General features: G+C 41.8%; 1 protein-coding gene across 1 annotated transcript; it reads left to right on the plus strand.

Moving 5' to 3' along the window:
• The first annotated feature begins 607 nt into the window (after positions 1–607).
• Positions 608–19,502, plus strand: HSP90B1 (heat shock protein 90 beta family member 1). Its single transcript, XM_043440244.1, has 18 exons — positions 608–787; positions 1,780–1,882; positions 2,556–2,697; positions 3,484–3,600; positions 4,632–4,963; positions 10,014–10,125; positions 10,352–10,471; positions 11,845–11,961; positions 13,667–13,804; positions 13,892–13,969; positions 14,109–14,174; positions 14,470–14,739; positions 15,006–15,251; positions 15,756–15,892; positions 17,656–17,734; positions 17,828–17,983; positions 18,255–18,377; positions 19,198–19,502. The coding sequence occupies exons 1-18, from the start codon at positions 739–741 to the stop codon at positions 19,225–19,227; spliced, it is 2,415 nt and encodes an 804-aa protein (XP_043296179.1). The 5' UTR covers positions 608–738; the 3' UTR covers positions 19,228–19,502.
• The last annotated feature ends 905 nt before the right edge of the window (positions 19,503–20,407 follow it).

Here is a 20,407-nt window from a genome sequence, read left to right on the forward strand (position 1 = left end):
CGATTCCCAGCATGTGCTACGGAGTTTCCTCTTTAGTACGTTGCATGCTGGGAATTGTAGTTCAACATCACTCGCAGCGAAAAGGGCTTCGGGGGATTTTCCACCTCTCACGTGTGTCTCTTTACCGAGAAGCACTGCCAAATAGAAAGGTGACTGCGAAAAGTCCCTCTGGAATCATTCCCAACGTGACCCCACGCGTGGGCACGGAAAAGGTGGAGAACTCGTTGCCATGGCTACCGCTTCCCCTTGTCACGGAATAAACGCTCTCTAGGATCCGGAAGTGGTTCCGCGCGACCTCTCCACAAGTGGGGATGAGTTCTGTGCTGACGTTCATTGGACGGTTTCCCTTAGAGGCCAGAACAACCCAAGCAAAGGGGCGGTCCCAAGTGAGAGGGGCCCGCGGAACCATTTGATTGGAGAAAGGGGGCCTGCACTGACCAATCGGGAGGAGCCACGCTTCGGGCATCGGGCACCGCACCTGGACAGCTCCGATTGGTGAACTGTGGTCCCCCCCACGAGCCCCCATTGGGTACAGCGGGTGCGTGGTGCGGCACGATTGGTGGGTTCGTGTTTCCCGTCCCCCGCCCGCGAGAAGTGGGGGTGAAAAGCGGCCGGACCCGCTTGGGGGGTAGTGGGCGGATCGCGCGGCTTGAGGTGTGAGCCTCGGAACTCCGGCGTAGGGGGGGCGGAGGCGGCTCCTGAGATCAAAGGGGACTTGAGACTGACCGGCCGTGTGCCATGAGGGCCTTGTGGGTGCTGGGCCTCTGTTGCGTCCTGCTGACCTTCGGTGAGTGATCCTGGAGGAGCGGGCACCCCGGGACGCCCCCCCCTCCTCAAGCGCGGCCTCTTCTCGAAGGTTCTGGGGGCGTTGAGCCTGGGAGGGGGGGATAAGTGGGTAGGGTTTGGGCCGATGGGGTGTCCATCGCTCTTCCTAGAAAGAGGTTCGGGGGGTTTCCTTTACTGTCACCTTCTGGAAGCATAAAAGGGGACCGGAGTCTTTTAAATCCCTTAAGATCTGGTATGCGCTCCTAGCAGCCTCAGCTTCCTCGGGGTGGAGCCTCCCTCGGGCTCGCGCCCCCCAAGAGCATCGCTTATGCCTTTTCCGGAGGACTTTTGTAAGACACCGCAACCTTTGATCATCAGAGTTTGAGGGCACCCCCACCCCGCCCCTAGTCTCCTCGCCAACGCGAGTTTCCTTTCTTAGCTGCTGGGCTGTGGAGCGTGGGGCCCTAGGGCAGCAGACCGGCAGTGTCAGCGGTTTGATTCACTTTTACTCTAGCTTCTTAAGGTCCTAAAATCTCTTATCATTTCTTCCCTTTCTCAGGCCCCTGGGGCCAATTTCAGTTCTCCTCGCTAGAGGTTTCACAAATCCTTTTTGCCTTCTGACCTGTGATATTGAAGGCCTAAGTTTTGGCATGGTCAGTTTGTAGGCCTTGCTCGGCCTGCGCGCAACACGTGTGAATGCAGAAAGGACCTGGTATCAAGTCGGCTAAACAGTGTTTATAAAGAATGCCCGGGCTACCCTTTTAGAGGTGATGGACGCCTCCGTATTTAAAAATCTCCTGGGGGACCTCAGTGTCTGAACTGAAATAAGAAATGTGTCGACTTGGGTTTACATCGGTTATTTAAACCAGTGGATCCATTCTTCCATCGTCCGCTCCAATATTTACCAAGTGAATTTTGCAACCCCTACCCTGGCCCTGTTCCATCTTGCTACTTCATGAGAAGTACATGAAACAACGATGTGTGAGAGTTTTCTGATGTTAAATCTTCCTTCAGGGTCAGCGCGGGCTGACGATGAAGTGGATGTGGACGGGACAGTGGAAGAAGATCTGGGTAAAAGTAGAGAAGGCTCAAGGACAGATGATGAAGTAGTACAGAGGTTTGTGTTCTTCTGAACCTATACATATAACCCCTTGGGAACCTGGAAGGCAATAGCTTCTTTGTATGTATCTCTTCTCTGAAGGCCCAGAAGTACTCTGAATTTAAATAGGTGAAAAATAAAGGGGTAGCAACTGTGTGAGTACATAGTATCTCCTGACTTTGCCCCTAAGAATGACTGGTCAGAATAAGATGAATTCCCTTGAAAACTATTTTGATAACTATTTCAGAATACTAGCACGATAGACTTACTAAGATCTTAGAAAAGACTTTGGTTTTATACTCAGTGTGTACACTTTGTAATTAAAAAGATTTATGTCTGTTGAGCAGTGTTTTCATTCAGCCTTTTAGGACTTAAAACTTTGTAGACCCTTAGAAGCCAGTTTCCCTGGCATGTGTCCCATGTGAGGGAAGAGAAATGTGTGTGACTTTGCTTTATAGTAGAGGAAAGTTGGGTTTACTTTTCTGACAATTTTAAGCATAGAGTATTTCCAGCTTGGTATTAAAAGTAACTTATCACTGTGAAAAAATAATAGTGAGATGGTAGATTGGTAATATAAAGGTTTCCTTTTTACCCTTTCAACCCTTAAGACCATTGGGCTTTCATTGCAGATGCTTTTTTTTTGGAGGGAACTAAGTAATGCAGTATTAGTTGATCAAATTTTTTTCCTCAGAGAGGAAGAAGCTATTCAGTTGGATGGATTAAATGCATCCCAAATAAGAGAACTTAGAGAGAAATCAGAAAAGTTTGCCTTCCAAGCTGAAGTTAACAGAATGATGAAACTCATCATCAATTCATTGTATAAAAATAAAGAGGTAAGCAGCCGTGGTTATGATAATGTTATTTTGTTTCTGTATGGTAGCTAACTTGATGACTTTCACAGTTAATGTGCCTTGTTGCTGTTTAGTTGTGTAGTCCCTAAGCCATGTCTGACTCTTTGTGACCCCATGGACTGTAGCCTACCAGGCTCTTCTGTCCATGGGATTTCCCAGGCAAAAATACTGGAGTGGGTTGCCATTTCCTTCAGGGAATCTTCCTGACCCAGGCAGGAATCAAACCTGTAACTCCTGCCTTGGAGGCAGATTTCTTTACCACTGAACCACCAGGGAAGCCAATAGTTAATATGCTTACATAATAGTAATTCCAAGTAAATAGTTGTCAAAGTTTAAAGACCCAGCATGTGCACGAATGGCTATTTAGATACCTATTTGTATTTGTGGGAAGGGGGAGAGACATTTTCCCTTCTTTCTCCCTTTCCCCTCCAGTTGTGTTCGTGGCCTGCTGAATAGTTGTGAGTCTTAAGTACATTCGTACAAACTGAGCCTCAGGTATTGAATACATTAAGGTCACTAAGAAGGGAAATAGAGTAGTTACTACTCTGACCAGTTCAAGTGTTCCATTTAGTTGTTCCAGTCCTTTGTGTAAAGAACTGTATCTCCTTTTACCAAGAGAGTAAAGCCACCCTTGTACCGTAATAAGTCTAGTCCTTAAAGAGAGTTTTTTCAGAGTACAGAGGAGAAATAAAATGAATTTGACGTTAAGTTTGATGTCGTGTATTTTGAAGCTAATCAAAGTGTGTATTAAATCTGGCTTCCATTTAGATTTTCCTGCGAGAACTCATTTCAAATGCTTCTGATGCTTTAGATAAGATAAGACTAATATCACTGACTGATGAAAATGCTCTTGCTGGAAATGAGGAGTTGACGGTTAAAATTAAGGTAAGCTTTGAACAATTTTAAAGTAGAAAGAACTCTTAGAGATAGGGAATCCATTGTCAGTCAAGGTAGACTAGGTTAGGGGCAATAACAGTTAACTACCAAGTGTCAGGGACTTAAATCAGGGGTCAGTCAAATATGGCCCCTGGGCCAAATCCGACCTACTGCCTGTTTTTATAGATAAAGTTGTACTGGAACATAGCCATGCCCATTTGTGAATTATCTGTGACTGCTTTTGACAGAGACCATACGGCCTACAAAGCCTAAAATACTCTGGTCCTTTTCCAGAAAAAGTTTGCCAACCCCTGGCTTAAGTCATTAATCACAGGCTGCCTTGGGGCCTCTGCTTTGCATCATCCTCACTCTAGGACCCAGGCTGATGGAGCTCCTGCCATCTGGAGTGTAGCTGGTTGCCATGGTGCAAAGGAAGCTTGGAGGGTCTCACACCAGTTAAAGGCTCCAGCCTGAAAGCCATGTTTCTGACTCCCACTTGCAACTCATTAGCCAGAACTTGTCACATGGCCTCAACCAACTATCAGTGAGGGAAATATATTCCTGTAATATTTCTGGAAAGCAGAGAGCTGGGAATATTTAGTGAAGAACATTGATCCCCACAGATTACAAAGACAGAAGTTATTTAAGTTTCAGATCCTTTTATCTTCTATCAACGAAATAGAAAAAACATAAAATTTTATTTTTCTTGATTTTTTTTTCCCCTTAAATAACTTGTTCTGTTTAAGTCTGTCTCTGCCCGTTGACATTTAGACTGATCCTTGCCCTCTTACATTGATCGATACTTTATCAAATACGCTGAACTTAAAATTCTTCTCTGTAAAGAAAGATGTTTGTACTTACGATGTGTGCTTTTTGAAAAGACCATAAAATACTATCTGAGGAGGGAAGGAGTTCAGCTTTCCTTCTGTATGGGAATTGATGTGCTGCAAAGCTGATAGCTTCTCTGTGTACAGCTGGGTATTCCCTTTCCATATCATGAGTATTAAGCGAGTATAATTGTCTTGTTGTCTTGGCTTTAGTGTGACAAGGAGAAGAACCTGCTCCATGTCACAGACACTGGTGTCGGAATGACCCGGGAGGAGTTGGTGAAAAACCTTGGCACCATAGCCAAGTCCGGGACAAGCGAGTTTTTGAACAAAATGACTGAGGCACAAGAAGATGGCCAGTCAACATCGGAACTGATCGGTCAGTTTGGTGTTGGTTTCTATTCTGCCTTCCTTGTGGCAGATAAAGTTATTGTCACGTCGAAACACAACAACGATACCCAACACATCTGGGAGTCCGACTCCAATGAATTTTCTGTAATCGCTGACCCCAGAGGAAACACTCTCGGACGGGGAACAACCATTACGTGAGTATTACTCACTTCTAATGAGAATTAATAGCCATAGCCAGGCTCTTGACTCTCCAATTCTGGCTCTCTGAGCCAGTGGCCTATTCTGGGCCTTAATTTCTTTGCCTGTAAAAATGAGGGATGTGAAACCAGTTCTCATCACGTTAAGTATTTTGAGACCTTGCTAAGGACCGGACCCAGAGTCATGGTGGCTGCTGTCAGTGGAGGGCATCAGGTAGGAAGGGTTAGCTCTTCCGACTGAAGGCGCGTCAGAGGCCTCACAGACAGGTGGCTTGTCCAGGGTTTCCAGGGAAGCAGGACTCAGAAAAGTGATGGCAGTCTGTGAAGCACTGTGGATAAGGGCATGGCGGTACAGTGTGTTCACAACATTCAAGGAATGAATTTCAGGCGATGGCACTTACTCATTGAAATGGTGATGAAGTTTTTAAAGTTTTCTGAAGGTGGTGTGGAGGATGGCAGGGCCGGTTGAGAAGAGACTCAGTAACCTGGGTTAACGGTTACATTGAACATATTCAAGATTGTAACTAGGGTTGGGGCCGGGCCGGAGAGAAGAGGTACAGAAAAAGGACTTAAAAGAGAGTTATGAAAGTTCTTTGGAAGAAAATGTCTCACTGGAGGACAGTTAGATCTTGCCTGGGGGCTCAGATGGTAAAGAATCTGCCTGCAGTGCCGAGACCTTTGTTCCGTCCCTGGGTTGGGAAGATCCCCTGGAGAGGGAATGGTTACCCACTTCAGTATTCTTGCCTGGAGAATCCCATGGACCAAGGAGCCAGGCAGGCTACAGTCCATGGGGTTGCAAAGAGTCAGACATGACTGAGGGTAGTTACAAGTCATCGAATTTGAAGTGGAATTTAAGTCGCCACCTTTGTGTGGGGGCTGCATTGAGTCGCAAGGGCTTCTCATTGTGGCGCGCAGGCTCCCAGCACAGGGGCTCAGTGGAGGCCATGCCTGGGCTTCTTTCGTTGCAGTGCGTGGGCTCTCTAGTTACTGGTCGCCCCAAGGCATGTGGGATCTGATCTGAGCTCCCAGCCAGGGTTCAGTCCCGCATCCCCTGCAGTAGAAGCTTGGGGTCTTAATCACTGGACCTCCAGGGAAATCCCAAGCCAGTAACTATTGTTGGTATAAACAAGACAGATCTTAGGCCCCGAATCTCCCGGTGCTTACAGCACTGTGAAGTGTGAAGCAGACAGGAGACAGGACAGCTTTCTTGCTTTTGTTTTTTCCCCCCAGCATAGAGATAAAGAAATTCCAATCTAGAAGTCAGTTGACTTACCCAGTTCTGCCAAGTGAAAATGTGCCCACAGCCCTGCTTTTTCCTTTTTTTTTCTTAATTCAGTTTAAAATTTTCTCATTACTGATTTTTAAATATGCAAGTATGAAACAAACATACATCTTATCATTTCAACAGGTTTTTTTCATCCCAGAAAACATTTTTTGCCTTCACTGTCACAAATTTTCCTTTAATAAAAACTAGACAACTGCATTTTAGTATTTTTACTAATTTTTCATTCTAAACTTACCTTTCCCTACCTTTGTTATTAACATTCACATATCCTGATCTCTTTAGGAGGCATCACTGATAGTTATACCCAAGTGTCCTCTCTGTTAGGTGGTAGGAGAATACAGGCAAATCACTTCTCTTAACTAGAAAGACAGAAAATGATGTCCCAAGAGGTTGTTCGTGTCTCGTGTTGCTAAGAAACAGGTGAGATGTCTAGATAGAAGTTCCGTACGAGCAAACATTTTGTTGAGACTCCATTCCCAGTGCCTAATGTGTGACTGGCAGATAGTTGTATGAGTGGATAAGGGTCATCAGGACGGTTTTCATGAAGTGGTATGGGTGGTTGGTCAGCGAATGAAACCTTACACAGGTTCTCCTTTCGGCCTCCCCACCAGTTCACAGCGGATACTCGTTTGAATGTCTGTTAACTGCTAGAGTTGAGGGCTACAGTGGGGAATAAGACAGTGGCTGTCCCTCCTTTCACATGGCTCATTCAACTAGGAAAGAACATGAAATAATTTCAGAATGGCAAATGGCCAGAAAAGAAGCTAAGGGACAACCTCCTTATCAGAAGGTCTTTCTGAAATGGTTTTGAGTTCGGTTCAGACGTTCTAGGCAGCAAGCACTGCATGTTGGACACTTTCAGAGGCACATTGGAAGAACTGAAAGTCTAGAATGGCCAAAGGGAAAAGAGCAAAGGCAAGGAAGTGGAAGGTCTTGCCCTACCTACATAGGGCACTTCTTCATCTTAATAGGCAGTTACTTAATAGGGCAGTTACTTCATCTTAATATTGGGCCAGTAAAGTAGAAGCTGTCAGACAATTGTTTCCTCCCTACTCCTGTTCTTACCCCTAATGAGCCACAGCTTATGAGAGATTTAGTGAAGAATAAATGAGATCATGAAATCAGCATCTTGTAAATGCTAACATAAAATGGCTTCTGCCCCTCCTCCTATCATGAAGGGAGTATTCTACATTTCTCCCTAAAGCTAGTCACTGCTTCTCATCTGTTATCTCACGCCATCTCCTCAGAGATGAGAGAATTAATTACTATTGCATCTTTTAAAGTCAGTCTTTCCTGAACACCTTCCTCTTTGCCATCAAAGAGTTAACCTGTTGAAGTCTCTCTGGGAGAAGGAGGGGCAGGCAGGTGATGCACCTTCCGCTGTCAAGCACGCACTCTCTCTTTTTCTTTCCCGTCTACTGTTGGGCGTTTCGAAAAAGCATACTTGTCTTAGCTGCTACTTCACCTTTTGTTCCCCCATCAGCCCACCGTATTTTGACTTTATCCACTACTTTTCCATTGAGATAAATTATCAGTATTCCTTGTTGCTAAATCCAGTGGATTCAGGCTTATTTTAGTTGCTGTGATCCCCAGCAATAGCTTCTCTTTTTTTTTTTTTTTTTTTTTTTTGGAGTTTTTCTTTTGTGTTTTCTACAGAATTTGCATTTTACTGCTCACTCCTTAAAACAATCCACTCAATACCTAGCATCATTTTTTAAAAATTTCCTTTGCCTGTTTCTTAATTGCTGATAGTCTCCTTTCTTCAGAAGTTCTGTTTCAGCCTCTGTGTCCTGGGTCCATCACACAGTCTTAACCACTGGTGTGGATTCAGGCTCCAGCTCCTTCTTGGGGTTCTCTAATCTATATTCTTAGCCCAGATCAGGAGTCAGCAGACTTTTAATTAAAGAGTCAGCTAGTAAATATTTTAAGCTCTTGAACTATAGAATCTGTGACATGTCCGAACTCTCCTATCAATAGTTTGAAAGCAGCCATAGCCAGTATATGATGAGGTTGTGTCCTGATGAAATTTCTTGTGAGTGGCAACCAGAGTTTGCCAACCCCTGCTCTATATCTTGCTACTGGGTTCTAGGCTTGTATGTCTAATTGCCTCTTGAATACCTGACTAAGATGTCTACTCATCAGCTTCAATTTGCATCCAAAACTGATGCAATTGGTACCAACCTGGGATCACTACTATGTATGCTCCAAGACCAGAGGTGTGGTCCCCTCCCTAGGCTGTGTCGTCATGTACTGTGTACTTGGTGGAAATTCCTCCTAAACTATACACTTTTTGAGGCAAGGAGGGGACCATGGACACAACATTTTCCATTTTTATTGGGAGCACAAACATCAAGATATGGGCTCCCCACTGTGTCTGAGAGTATGATGTGGCTGTTCTTTTTGGTGGCGGGAGATGTTTGCAGAAAGGGTGGTAAGGAAGAAGAGAAAGCAGTGCTAGTTTTGGTACTGTAACGATCTCAGTCAGCGCTGTTCCTGATGGAACTTTCTATGGTAGACATGGGCTTTCACTGCTCTGTCCAGTGTGGCCGCTACCTGCTACATGTGACTGTTGACTTGGAATGTGGTGATATAACTAAAGAACTGACTTTAACTGTTACGACTATAACTATTTAAAACTGACTATAACTGACTTTTAACTATTAACAAAGAGTCACATGTAACAGGTGGGTGGCTCCTGTTTTGTCTAGTGCAAATATAAACTAATTCAGATGAATGTTTCAGCTATTATTTTAAAATAAATTTATTTATTTATCTTTGACTGTGCTGGGTCTTTGTTGTTGCACAGGCTTTTCTGTTTTGCGGAGAACAGGGGCTGCTCTCTAGTCATGGTGCGTGGGCAGGAGATGGGTTCCAGGCAGTGGGCGCAGTGGTTGCGGCGCCCGGGCTCTAGCGCACAGGGTCAGTAGCAGTGATGCACAGGCTGAGTTGTTCCACAGCACGTGGGGTCCTCCTGGGTCAGGGATCAAAACCAGGACTCTTGCATTGGCAGGTGAATTCTTTACTGCTGAGCTGTCAGAGATGCCCACTAGCTTTTTCTTAAGGAACATGTTTTTATTAGGGGTTAACTGTCTACAGTGGGAGAAGGCAATGGCAACCCACTCCAGGACTCTTGCCTGGAAAATCCCATGGACTGAGGAGCCTGGTGGGCTGCAGTCCATGGGGTCGCTAAGAGTTGGACACAACTGAGTGACTTCACTTTCACTTTTTACTTCCATGCATTGGAGAAGGAAATGGCAACCCACTCCAGTGTTCTTGCCTGGAGAATCCCAGGGACGGGGGAGCCTGGTGGGCTGCCGTCTATGGGGTCGCACAGTCGAACACGACTGAAGCGACGTAGCAGCAGCAGCTGTTTACAGTATGCAATCAGTTGATTTCTAGGGAAGCTAGCAGAGTGTGTATGATTCTACTTTTCTCCAGAATATTGCAGAGATTTCCCACCTTCAGCTAGCTTAAGATTTCTGTTCTTCAAATGAAAAAAATCCAGCACATTGAGGAGATTAGAAACCTTTTCATTTTTTGCTTATAATGAATGTTTTCCACTTGAGGGAGTGCAAGAAAGATTCTTTGTTTTACCATACCCATATTTGGTATATTTAACTCACAAACCTTTATTGGTGATAAGAGTTCTTAACGTGAATAATGGGGACTTTGTGGGTTATGCACAGTTGGCTATTATAGTCAAATGAATATTTACACAAATTTATAACACAATGACGTGTCTCTGTCTTATTTTCCTTGCAGCCTTGTTTTAAAAGAAGAAGCATCTGATTACCTTGAATTGGATACAATTAAAAACCTCGTGAAAAAATATTCACAGTTCATAAACTTTCCTATTTATGTATGGAGCAGCAAGGTAAATTTATATAAATAAAGTTTATATATGTATATTACCTTGGACATATTTAAATATTTAACACATAACGCATGAAGGTTAAATGTGGTTCTTCCAACGTACGATACTCAGTATTTTCTTACTGAAGACTATTTTTTTGAGCTGTAATTTTGTTTCATATCTTACTGATAAAATCAAGAATTACGAAACATAAGCTTAACCATCATTCTATTTTCTACATAAACAGACTGAAACGGTTGAGGAACCTGCCGAAGAAGAGGAAGCAGCAAAAGAAGATAAAGAGGAATCTGATGATGAAGCTGCAGTAGAAGAAGAAGATGATGAAAAGAAACCAAAAACTAAAAAAGTAAGCCCTGTTCATCCTCCTACGTAAAGTATCGTTTAGCTTATAAGGTACCAGATTCCTAGAAAAAGGGGTAAGATTTCTTGTTGCAGGAGAGGGGATTGTTTTGGAGGAGGGTGGTCGAAAGATACAGACTTCCAGTTATAAATGAGCACTAGGGATGTAAGATACAGTGTGATGGAGCCAGCGCTGCTCTGTGATACATAGAAAAGCTGTTACAGAGTCTTAATTCCTGACAGTTCTCATTATAAGGAGATTTTTTCTTTTGGTCCATTTCTTAAAATTGTTTATTCTTTTATTCTCATCTATATGAGATGATGGAGGTTAGCTTACTGTGGTCATCATTTTCACAGTATGTGTAAACCTTTATGTTGTACACCTGCAACTCGTATAGTAATTATCGCAGTTGTATCTCTATAAAACCAAGGCAGGGGAGGGGAGAGAACAAAGGTAGAAAATATTTTTTAGATTATGTTAGAAAAAACACAGAAACCCAGATATGCACAGACTGATTTAAGCTTCAGTTCTTCATAGTTTTGTCTTTTGAAGGAGTCCGCAGGCCCAGCTTTTAAAATCCAAGCTGTTTGTGTGTGTTTTCTCTCCCTAGAAAGTTTTAAGTAGCAAACACAGATCATTTTTATGAATAGTTCTCTGACTTCTATATATTTCCCAGGACTGGTGGCTTATGATAAGTTTTGAATTTTAAAATCTTAAAATCTTTTTGCATCTTCTTTTGGCACATAGATATAAACTATTAAAATAATTTTCTGGTCTGCTCAGGTAGCTGAGTAGCTAGTAGTAATAGTGAATTTTGAGAAATATATAAGATGTTGGATTTCTGTAAGTCATGAAATAGAAATACATAATATGTATGTATATCCTTCCAACCTCAAAACATATATTCAAGAAATAACATTTTAGCTAGTTAAAAATAACTGAAGAAAATCTTAATTGGATTGTTACCAATTATTACGATAACCATTTGCCTTTGTTGTATTAAATATCAGTCTTAAATATTTAGAGAGATACTTTAAAAAAAATTTTTTTTTTTTTTAATTTTAAATATTTATTTGGCTGTTCCGGGTCTCAGTTGTGGAGCCCAGGCCTAGTTGCTTCATGGCATGTGGGATCTTCCCAGACCAGGGATCGAACCAGTGTCCCTTGAATTGCAAGGCAGATCCTTAACCACTGGACCATCAGAGAAGCCCTTTAAAAAATTTTTGATCCATTTGGCAGGAACCATATTACAATAGAGATACCCTATATTAATATTTTGAAATGTTCTAAAGCTGTGGTTATTGTAGTGTAACTATTGATACCGTTGATGTAACTGTTAGCAGAAACTAATCGAAACTAATCAAATACTGTAACTTCAGGTTGAAAAAACTGTCTGGGATTGGGAACTGATGAATGATATCAAACCCATATGGCAGAGACCATCTAAAGAAGTAGAGGAAGATGAATACAAGGCTTTCTACAAATCATTTTCAAAGGTAAATGTTATTTTAGAATAATGTGATAAGAAAACCTCACTATCTCAAAAATAGGTTTAAAAACAGGTTTATAACTATTTCAGCACAACCAGTTTCCTTTTTAATTCTGTGTATTCTATATTATGCATTAAAAACTTTACTCTGAGACGGAATCTGTAGGCTTCACTAGATCACCAAGGGTCTATGCTACAAAAAAGATTAAGAATCGCCTATGTCAGTAGATGCTTGATTTTCGCTACAGAAGCTGTAAGGCATAAAATCATGCTATTGAATGGCTTTTACCACCATCCTTTTTAAAGGCTTGTTTACAACGTCTTATTTTGAGGCCATGCCTAGAAATGATGACTAAATCTGTTGCCTTGCCTTTTTTTTTCTTTTACCGATCATTTTTTATAACTCTTAGAAAAACTAGCTTTGACTAAGATGGTTTCAAGCTTATATTTTCTCAAATAGCATTTTGTACAATTAGAACAATTGAATGAACTGTGTCCATCATGCAGTCTTAACCACTGTTGTGGATTCAGGCTCCAGCTCCTTCTCTGGGTTCTCTAATCTATATTTTTAGCCTAGATCAGGAGTCAGCAGACCTTTAATTAAAGGGTCACCTAGTAAATATTTTAAGCTCATGAACTACAGGATCTGTGACATGTCAGAACTCTCTTATCAATAGTTTGAAAGCAGCCAGACAGTACATGATGAGGTTGTGTCCTGATGAAATTTCTTGTGAGTGGCAACCAGAGTTTGCCAACCGCTGGTCTATATCTCGATACTTGACTCTGATCGTCTTTGTTCTTTATTCTTTATTCCATCTGCTGATTTGTTACTTAACCTTTGTTTCCCTTACGTTAACATCCAACTACCCTTTAAGCTTTACCTGTAAAAACTTTCCCTTGGTTCTGCCTCCTTTTTCATTCTTGTGTACCCTAAAATCCTAGGGTATATAGAGGTACTTTCATCTTAACAGCTATATTAGAAATATGTGAGCAATGTGTGATTTTAAGTCTTTTAGAGGCTACATTAAAAAAAAAATTGAAACAGGCCAAGTTAACTTTTAGTAGTATGTATCTTTTTAACCCCGTATATCCAATAGTATTTCAACAGGTAATTGATACAAAAAATTGGTCCTTTTTGGTTTTTTTGTTTGGGTTTTTTTGTGGGCTGTTGGTGCTACGTTATCAAAGTCTGGTGTATGTCTTACACTGACCAACACATCTCAGTGCGGACTAGCTACATTTCAGGTGCTCAGTATGGATAAAGCAGGAATTTTCTGTCCTTACATACCTCTTTGATGCACTGCTGCAGTCCAAGTTTCTTGGAGGAAATCTGTTGCTGACTACTTTTTTAGTTGAAGAGTACGTACACTCATGAAATGTCTTACGTCATTTTGTCACTTAGACAGGATGGTGGTTTTCCTGCCCTATCCTCTTACGTGTGTAGAACCTAGACGCAGCCATCCTTCCCAGGGGTAGGCAGTAGGGAAACGTTATTGACAGCCACATCAGAATAGCCGTGTCCAGCCAGTTAGAAGTGCAGTCTTAACTGTTTCTTCTTCCCTCTTTGCCTTCCTCCCCGCTTCACTCTTTTGGAAAGGGAACTTTTTTGTTAGTTGACTGTTAAACCGCATGTGTACCACACCATATATTGCTTAGCCTTTGCACTGCCTTTTCCTTGTGCCTTTTGAATGACCAAGATACCAACTCTCTAGGAAAGCGATGACCCCATGGCATATATCCACTTTACTGCTGAAGGGGAAGTTACCTTCAAGTCAATTTTATTCGTACCCACATCTGCCCCACGTGGTCTGTTTGATGAATATGGATCCAAGAAGAGCGATTACATTAAGGTGAGTTTTAAATAGTATAAACTGAGTTTAAAATTTGGAAGTATAATTTCCAGAAAGTGACCTTTGTTTTTTTGGTTTCCACTTCAGCTGTATGTGCGCCGAGTATTCATCACAGACGACTTCCATGACATGATGCCCAAGTACCTGAATTTTGTCAAGGGTGTTGTAAGTATCTGGAAGTTATTAGGGGAAGAGGGGAGTAGAGTGGGGGTCTGAAAGTGGGGTTTTTTTTTTGGTTGGTTGGTTGGTTGGTTTTGTTTTTCTCTGATGTTTGTATTGCTCACTGAACTTTTGCTGTCTGCAGGTGGACTCGGATGATCTCCCCTTGAATGTTTCCCGTGAGACTCTTCAGCAACATAAACTGCTTAAGGTGAGTGCCTTAAAAATGTTCAAACATAGAAGTTGAAAGAGCCGGTCCAGTGAGCACCCTCATATATGTACTACCTGGTCTAAAGTTAGAATATAAACATGAAAGCAATCTTGTAACTGTGGCCAGTGACAGCTTAAGTTTCCATGCAGTCTGACTCAGGAATGCTTGGCCATTCCCTGCCCCCCCCCTGATAAGTACCAGTGTCTTTGTATCCTTTCGCACTACCTTACATAGTGTCGGTTCTCAAAAGTTTGTGATGAAGTTCTCTAATGAGTTACTCTGTCATTTTGTTTAGGTTATTAGAAAGAAGCTTGTCCGTAAAACTCTGGACATGATCAAGAAGATTGCTGATGAGAAATACAATGACGCTTTTTGGAAAGAATTTGGTACCAACATCAAGCTTGGCGTGATAGAAGATCACTCAAATCGGACACGTCTTGCCAAACTTCTTAGATTCCAGTCTTCTCATCATCCAAGTGACATTACTAGTCTAGACCAGTATGTGGAAAGAATGAAGGAAAAGCAGGACAAAATCTACTTCATGGCTGGGGCCAGCAGGAAAGAGGTGAGAGAACTTCAACTGGTCTGCTATATAGCTGGGGACTGATTTATAGCCAACTCTTGAGAGAGAAAAAAAGGAAAATTTGTAAACTGAAATAGTTCTGAGACCTGGTCAGTCACTGACGAGAAAAAGTCATTTGTATTCTCTGCACCTCTTAATTCCCCACCCATAAAACGGGATTGCTGGTACTCTAGAAACATACCTGCTTGGAGGAAGAAAAGATACTAAGGCTAAACTGGAAATTTGTGTTATTTCTCTCAATTTTGTAGGCCGAATCTTCCCCCTTTGTTGAGCGACTTCTGAAAAAGGGCTATGAAGTGATTTATCTCACAGAACCTGTGGACGAATACTGCATTCAGGCTCTTCCCGAGTTCGATGGGAAGAGGTTCCAGAATGTTGCCAAGGAAGGAGTGAAGTTTGATGAAAGTGAGAAAAGTAAGGAGAGTCGTGAAGCAGTTGAGAAAGAATTTGAGCCTCTGCTAAACTGGATGAAAGATAAAGCCCTCAAGGACAAGGTATTCTGGAAATTAGAAACACTGAAAATTTTAGCATCTGTGTTTTAAAAAATTGTTAGCAAATTAAACTTTGTAACTGGTTACTTTGTAGTCATTAAAAGTTATACAGAACACTTAATATTGTAGTTACATTATTGGGAGGACAAGCTTAAAACTGATGAATTGAAGAATTACAGGGATATGTGATTATTCTGTATGTAGGTACTTTTTTTTTCTTTGTAACTGGAAGTTTTTCATAATTTAATATTGTTTTTACAATAGCTTAAATTTTTACAGGTTAAACTTAAGTTGTATATGTTTTTGGAAGTTGGTATTTAAGTATTTCTGATTAAGAAATTCAGTTATGAAATGACAGTTTTCCTAAGAATCTGAATGAGAGGTACTTTTCTGATCTGCCTGTTTGTGATCTTAAGTGATGAGTCCTTAAGGAGTTGAAATGCAATTACTTGATGACCTTAACTATTGATATTTAGAAATAACTAACTTGCACCTTCTCCTCCAAAGATCGAGAAGGCTGTGGTGTCTCAGCGCCTGACGGAGTCCCCGTGTGCTCTCGTAGCCAGCCAGTACGGGTGGTCTGGCAACATGGAGAGGATCATGAAAGCCCAGGCATACCAGACAGGCAAGGACATCTCAACCAAGTAAGCATCCTCAGGGAGGCCCTGCCGGGGTGTAAGCTCTCGCCCAGCCTCCTCCTAGAAGATGACACAGCTTCTACACAAAGAACTGATGGGTTTTAAGTGTCTACCGCTTTCCATTATAGAAAAGTTGACAAAATGATTAGATTACTAAAGAAAAGGTCTTGCACTTATGACTTATATTTAGTATTTTATATACAGATGGAAATTTTCTTAATCTGTTACACATAATGTGTTTCAGCATTAGATTTTCTGCTTGGCCTAGTATCTGGACTGCCTTTACATTTTCAGATAATAGTTAAAGATGAAGTTAATGACAGTTACATTTCTTGAAGAAGTGAAGTGAAGTCACTCAGTCATGTCTGATTCTTTGCAACCCCATGGAGGACCAGGCTCCTCGGTCCATGGGATTTTCCAGGCAAGAATACTGGAGTGGGTTCCCGTTTCCTTCTCCAGGGGGTCTTCGTGACCCAGGGATTGAACCCGGGTCTCCCGCATTGTAGGCAGACGCTTTACCATCTGAGCTACCAGGGAAGCCCATTATATTTCTTAAATGAGTTAAATCCTTTTTAATTACCCCTTCTACCCCCAAGTGGTATTCTACACTAAATACAGGGTAGAGGATGCACAACCAGCAATTGAACTCAAGGACCAAGTACTGGAGGTACACTAGGTCTTTGGTACCCTTTATTTTCAAGAAATATGTATTTCAGGTTTATATTTGAACGTAACAACAATAGTTTTGAAAATGACTTCTTCCTTGCTTTTATGCTCTCTTCTACCTGGACTATCTTCTTACTAGCTACCTACTGTCACACTTTTTTCCCCCAAGCCTAGCTTAAGGATTCTTCTCCTAAGTATAGTTTCCATTGTCACAATCCCTAAACTCCATTTAAAATATATTTCATAATTAGCATGGCTCACCAGTGTGTAATATTTATAAAATCAAATGCCAAAGTGCTGTTTTATTTGTCTTGTACCTTGACTAGATTGTAAATGTCAGGTGGAAAATGGGTTTCTGCTTATGTTCCATTGCAACAGTACAGTAGCCATTTAAGTCCGTCTTTTCAGTCATTTATTAACAGGATGGTACCTTCTATCCAACGAACACTTGAGCACCTACTGTGTCTATATGCTGATGCTCTACAGTAGACATCACTGCTGTCTTTTGCAGTGTTCAGACTAGTCAGGATTGAGAAGTCAAGGCAGAATTCTGTAAGCCCTGTGTGTATGATAGGCATGCTAAGATGGAGGGAGAAGGGTTCCTTCCTGTCCTCAACCTGCAACTGTAGGAAGGAGAGCAGTCATGGAGGACAGGTAGGACGCGAACAATGATGGAGGTATAGCATTGCAGCCGGGCCTAGTGAAAAGACGCCATTTTTCTTAGAACCATATTGGTTGAGGCCTCATGGAGAAGGTGTTACTTGAGCAGCACTCAGAGCCTGTTCTGTTCCGGAACTTTGGGGAGACACAGCTGCAATTAGATAGTGAATACATTAAAAGGAGATGAACAGGACATTTAATCAGTTCATCCACTCAGAAAAGGCACTTTGGATTCATTAGTAAATAAAGTAGTTATTTACTGTACTATTTGATCTAACCATGCACACTGCCCTTTAAAAGGGAGAGCGTGATTTAACAATATATAAGCATGTCTTGATTTTTAAAAGGTTATCTGTAATTATGTAAGTTATACTAGAATATGGGAAATGTATGGACCTTCAAATTTGATATATTTGTTAACGTTCATTTTTACCCTGTAACAGTTATTATGCCAGCCAGAAGAAAACATTTGAAATTAACCCCAGACACCCACTGATCAGAGACATGCTTCGAAGAGTTAAGGTGAGCGATATCACGGCCTTAATCCTTTGTCTTTTAATTTGACTTCTTTGAACCCTTTAGTATTAATAAAGTGTGTGACTCCTTCCATTTCAGGAAGATGAAGATGACAAAACTGTTTCAGATCTTGCTGTGGTTTTGTTTGAAACAGCAACACTGCGGTCAGGATATCTTTTACCAGACACTAAAGCATATGGAGACAGAATAGAAAGAATGCTTCGCCTCAGCTTAAACATCGACCCTGATGCAAAGGTTTGATGTAACTTACTGAATGTTTGAGTCCCGGTATCAGGCACTGTGCTAAAAATGAATGAGAAATTTCCCCTTTCACATCCATTTTCTTTTCTTGCCTGTCTCCCTTTGTTAGCTTGACTGTTAACTCTAACTATAGGGTTTCCTCTATAGTTTCGTAGTTAACAGAATTAACCAAAGGGAATTAATGATCTTGCACATTTAAATGAGCAAAATGAACACAGGGCCAAGGTGTTTGATGCATGAATGGGCTCATCAGTGTTGCCCTCAGGTTGAAGAGGAGCCCGAAGAAGAACCAGAAGAAACAACAGAGGACGCCGCAGAAGACACCGAGCAAGATGAAGAGGAGGAGATGGATGCAGGAGCGGATGAGGAAGAACCAGAAACAGCAGAGGTAGAGCAGACCAGGGGGGACTTGGATGTTTAATTCCTGAAAGTCAGAACTATTGTCAACGTCAAGAAATACGCATCTAATGTCAAATTCAAAAGCTGGAACAAATCACTTTTTTATTTAAAGTGTGTATTTCGATCCTCCCCATGGCCTTTACTTCCTTAGTTTAGCCATCCATCCTTTCTATTTTTAAACGGGGTAGGAGCCCAGGGAGGCAGGGGCTGGCAGCTGCAACTTTAACCTTTTTACTGGCTGTGCTGGGTTTTTGCTGCTGTGGACTTTCTCTAGCCGTGGGGAGCAGCACTTGCTCTGCTCATGGCGGTGGCGCCTCTCGTGGTGGGGCAGGGGCTTCAGTAGTTGCGGCACGTGGGCTCAGTAGCTGGGGCTTCCGGGCTCCGAAGCCCAGACTCAGCAGTTGTTGCTCAGCTGCTCTGGCAGGTGGGATACTCCCAGCGCAGGAATCAAACCCGCGTCTCCTGCACTGGCCAGTGGATTCTCTATCCCTGCGCCACCAGGGACGCCCTCGCCATCCATCCTCGAGGTGCTTTTAAGCAGATTACTCCTTAGCCCGTGGTGCTTCTGTGTTCTTTGCCACTTGCTTCTGCCCTACAGTAACATTAACCTATTTTAAATTTTTGATTTTCAGTGACTATTGATCTTATTGGGTTCTAGGTTATTTTGCAGATTAGCAAGCTGAGATTCTAGACTATAGATCAGATGATGGAAATAGGAAACATTTCCATTTTTTCCATACATGAACTTTTGGTGAGCAAAGGTTTGTTGTGCTAGTTTTTAATGTATTCTAATTTTTCTGTTTTCACAGAAATCCACAGCTGAAAAAGATGAACTGTAAATTATACTCTAACCATTTGGATCCTGTGTGGAGAGGGAATGTGAAGTTTATTTCTTTTGGGAGAGACTTGTTTTGGATGTGTCCCCCACCCCCATGCCCCCAGCCCCCTTCTCCTCTGCACTGTAAAATGTTGGGATTGTGGGTCACAGGAAGAAGTGGGTTTTTTAGTTGAATTTTTTTTAACATTCCTCATGAATGTAAATTTGTACTATTTAACTGACTATTCTTGGTGTAAAATCTTGTCATGTGTATAAAAATAAAAAAGATCCCAAATACCCAGTGTCTTGTCTTTTTATAATTCATTGTATACAGCTCCCTGATACTTGATTTTTCTTCCAGTTTTTTGGTGATATACAGCATAATGTCTTTACTTACGTACATCAGGAAATGATACAAGTAGTGAACATCCAGCATCTCATATAGATATAAAATACAGTATTTCTTAGATCCTGTGTCCTGGGTTTTCTTCTTAGAAAAGTAATGCATACTTAACTAAAGAAAAGTGGCTTTTAAAATTATTCTTAAAAATCACTTATAGAAAGAAGGGACATACTCTTTACAGAATTCCAAATAGTACATGTAGATGCTCCCCCTTCCAGGAAGTGGAGCTTAATCCTCCTTTCCTTTTTGAACGTGGGCTGGATTTAATGACTGTCTTCTAGAGTGTGGGAAGCAGGAAGCAGTAAGTTTAGAGCAGAGACCCTTGGCAGATGCTACCATAATAACCAAGTGATCAAGGTTCATATCAGCCAGTGATGTCATGTACCCCCTGACATGTGAAGGAGGGTACTTCACCCCTGGTATTCTTCAAAAACTCAACCTAACCTAGAATATGTGAACAGTACTCCTCCAAGTTTTTTAAGGTCAAAACCAAGGAAAGAAGCCTCACAGGAGGAGACTAAGGAGACATGGCAACTAAATGTCAACAGTTGCCTGGATGGATGAAAGCTGGGGAAATACCGAATCAGACATAGTTCATTGGTTCCTCAGCTCTGGCACGTGTGGTCTGTACCATGGTCATGTTACATGAGGGCGTTCACGGAAATGGAAAGGGATTTGGGAACTGGGCTGTCTTGGCAGTTTTCCTGTAAATCTAAACTTACTCCAAAAGAATCCAAACCCTAATCCTATTAATAGTACTTTTCAAATTTAGAGAAATACTAACCTCTCACTAAGCACA

Source organism: Cervus canadensis, chromosome 21 (assembly GCF_019320065.1).
Source record: "Cervus canadensis isolate Bull #8, Minnesota chromosome 21, ASM1932006v1, whole genome shotgun sequence".
In the NCBI taxonomy this organism is placed as follows: domain Eukaryota; kingdom Metazoa; phylum Chordata; class Mammalia; order Artiodactyla; family Cervidae; genus Cervus; species Cervus canadensis.